General features: G+C 43.6%; 1 protein-coding gene across 1 annotated transcript in view; it reads left to right on the forward strand.

Annotated features, from left to right (window-relative positions):
• The window catches only part of LOC119409772 (mothers against decapentaplegic homolog 4), a 14,516-nt gene that overhangs the window by 10,621 nt on the left and 1,672 nt on the right, over positions 1 to 2,223 (forward strand). Inside the window, exons 4-6 of the mRNA XM_037676670.1 lie at positions 313 to 420; positions 494 to 679; positions 762 to 881. Coding sequence (XP_037532598.1) covers positions 313 to 420; positions 494 to 679; positions 762 to 881 — 414 coding nt within the window. The remainder of the gene's footprint in view (positions 1 to 312; positions 421 to 493; positions 680 to 761; positions 882 to 2,223) is intronic.

A 2,223-nucleotide genomic window follows, 5' to 3' on the forward strand; every position in this document is an offset into this window, starting at 1 on the left:
GGGTGTAGATTTTAAACAAACATCTGGGTGTAGATTTTAAACAAACACCTGGGTGTGGATTTTAATCAAACATCTGGGTGTGGATTAATGAGACCAGGACTGACTGCAGCAGATTTTTCCTCTGTTCTAAATTTAAATTTTTATATTTGTTCTTTGATGTGATCCATTTTCAATGCCTGCAGTTCAGGGTTCAGGGAGACCTTGTGTCTCTATGGAAACATCTGGATAAATAATTCAATTCTCAGCCATTGAGCTGCTTTTATCTTCTGAAACAGCCAATCAGATTAAAGCTCCTGTCTCCTCTCCTTCCAGGTCCTCAGTCTCTGATTAAGGAGGAGTTCATGCAGGACTGTCTGCAGCTGGACCTGCCTCCCCACCCTGACCTGTACCACCAGCCTGGCCCTGCCAGCATGCATCCCAGTATGCCTTTGTGTCCTCCAGGTGAGTGTCCTCAGGTGTGCTTTAGATGTTAACTCCGTGTTGTCTCTTGAAGGAACGAGCTCCATGAGGCCTCCGACCTCCAGGGGGGTCGGCGAAGCTCTGGACGGCCTTCTGCAGGTCTCCCTGTCCCAGAACCACAGGGGCCAGACCTCCCCACTTCTTACCTCACAGCATCTGCATCCTCCTGCTGCCTCCTCCCCTCACCTGCCAGGCCCTGAGCACAGCCCCCCCCAAACAGGTATGGAGGTATGGCACTTCACCTGTGACTCACCTAGACAGAACTTGAAACTTTCTCTGATTCGTCTCCTGTGTCTCTGAAGCCACCTGGACAGGTAACAGCCCTGCCCCCTACACCTCTGCAGGGCATCGACATAATGGGCGGAGTCACACGCAGCAGCCAGAATTACATCATCATCACTACGCCCCCAACACTCACTTCTGTATGACGTCATACGATGGTCCAGTTTGTGTCGTAGTGGTTCTGTGTACAAACCTGCAAACCTGTCGCTTTTCGACAAAATTTGCCGATTTCAAACTAAAATTTGTAATTTTCATGAATAATGTAGATCCTAAGAGTTTTTGTTTTCCCCGGGGGGTGAATGGCATCATTTCCTCGGTCAGTCGTCTTAGCAGCTCGAGGAGGAGGGGGAGACACCTCGCTGTTGTGCGCTAGCTTACCGCTACATTAGTGTGGGTGCATGAGGGGCACTGCCGGGCAGTTCTCGACTGGGGGAGGGGTTAGGGTGCGTGCGCTACATCTGTAGCATCTTAGCTAGCACGTCTGTATTGTGCGCCACTAGCTTAGCGCTACGTTAGCGTTTGAACAATGTAGCTGTCTGCTACATACACGAAGATTTAGCCTTAAGATGAGAAAAGTCCACGTGATGCTGCAACACCTTGAAGGAGAAATGTGGTGTGAAGGAGAGAGAAGCTTCCTGAAAGTAAAATAGTTAAAATCAGTGAAGGAACAGTGGAACGGAGAACACGTGAGAAGGAGATGGATGATGTTACTTCAGGTGGATGGTGAAGGAAAGGAGAATAAAAGTTATGAAGTGTAGAAACGTTGACACCAAGAAGGAACCTGTAAATTATTTAATTTTAATCAGTACATGCAGGTTGACTAAACTGAGTAAAACGTGTTTTTTTGTCTCTTGCGTGGCCCAGTGTAGTTTGTGTTGTGAAGGCTGCATGAGGTCACGTCACGTCTGAATGTTCTGCTGGTGGTTATTAAATGTTCACTGGGTAAAGTTAATATTCTTATTTTTAAACATGCAGTTCAGTGTCACCATCGTTTAGCACAATGGCAAGTTGTGTTACAAATAAAACTAAATAAGACATTAACAAAGTAAAAGTCAAGTGTTCCCTAAAGTCAGTTTGTGATAAATTGTGTCACATTAATTTAATTATTTTAGTCATAGGAGTGAGTTTAAAACAGGACGATGCAGATATGGACTAGTTGAACGACGTGTCTCTAAAATATTGAATCGAGTGTTTAGTTATAGAGGTCAACGTAAGTAAGTAAACTTTATTTATGTTCATTCAACCTTTATTTAGCACTTTTCATAGATAAAATCACAAAGTGCTTTACAGAAATACAAAATACAGACTTAAAACAAAAACAGCTGATAGAAACAGTAAGATCTTTATTTTTTGTTGACTCCATCTTTCATGTTAACGTCCTTTTACCTCAAGCTTCTTGTCTTTTCCTCTAAATTTGGATTATATGAATTTGAGTTTACCAGAATGTTTAATTTACATGTAAAAAAATGACAACATCTTCCG

Source organism: Nematolebias whitei, chromosome 5 (assembly GCF_014905685.2).
Source record: "Nematolebias whitei isolate Nwh7 chromosome 5, NemWhi1, whole genome shotgun sequence".
Lineage (NCBI taxonomy): Eukaryota > Metazoa > Chordata > Actinopteri > Cyprinodontiformes > Rivulidae > Nematolebias > Nematolebias whitei.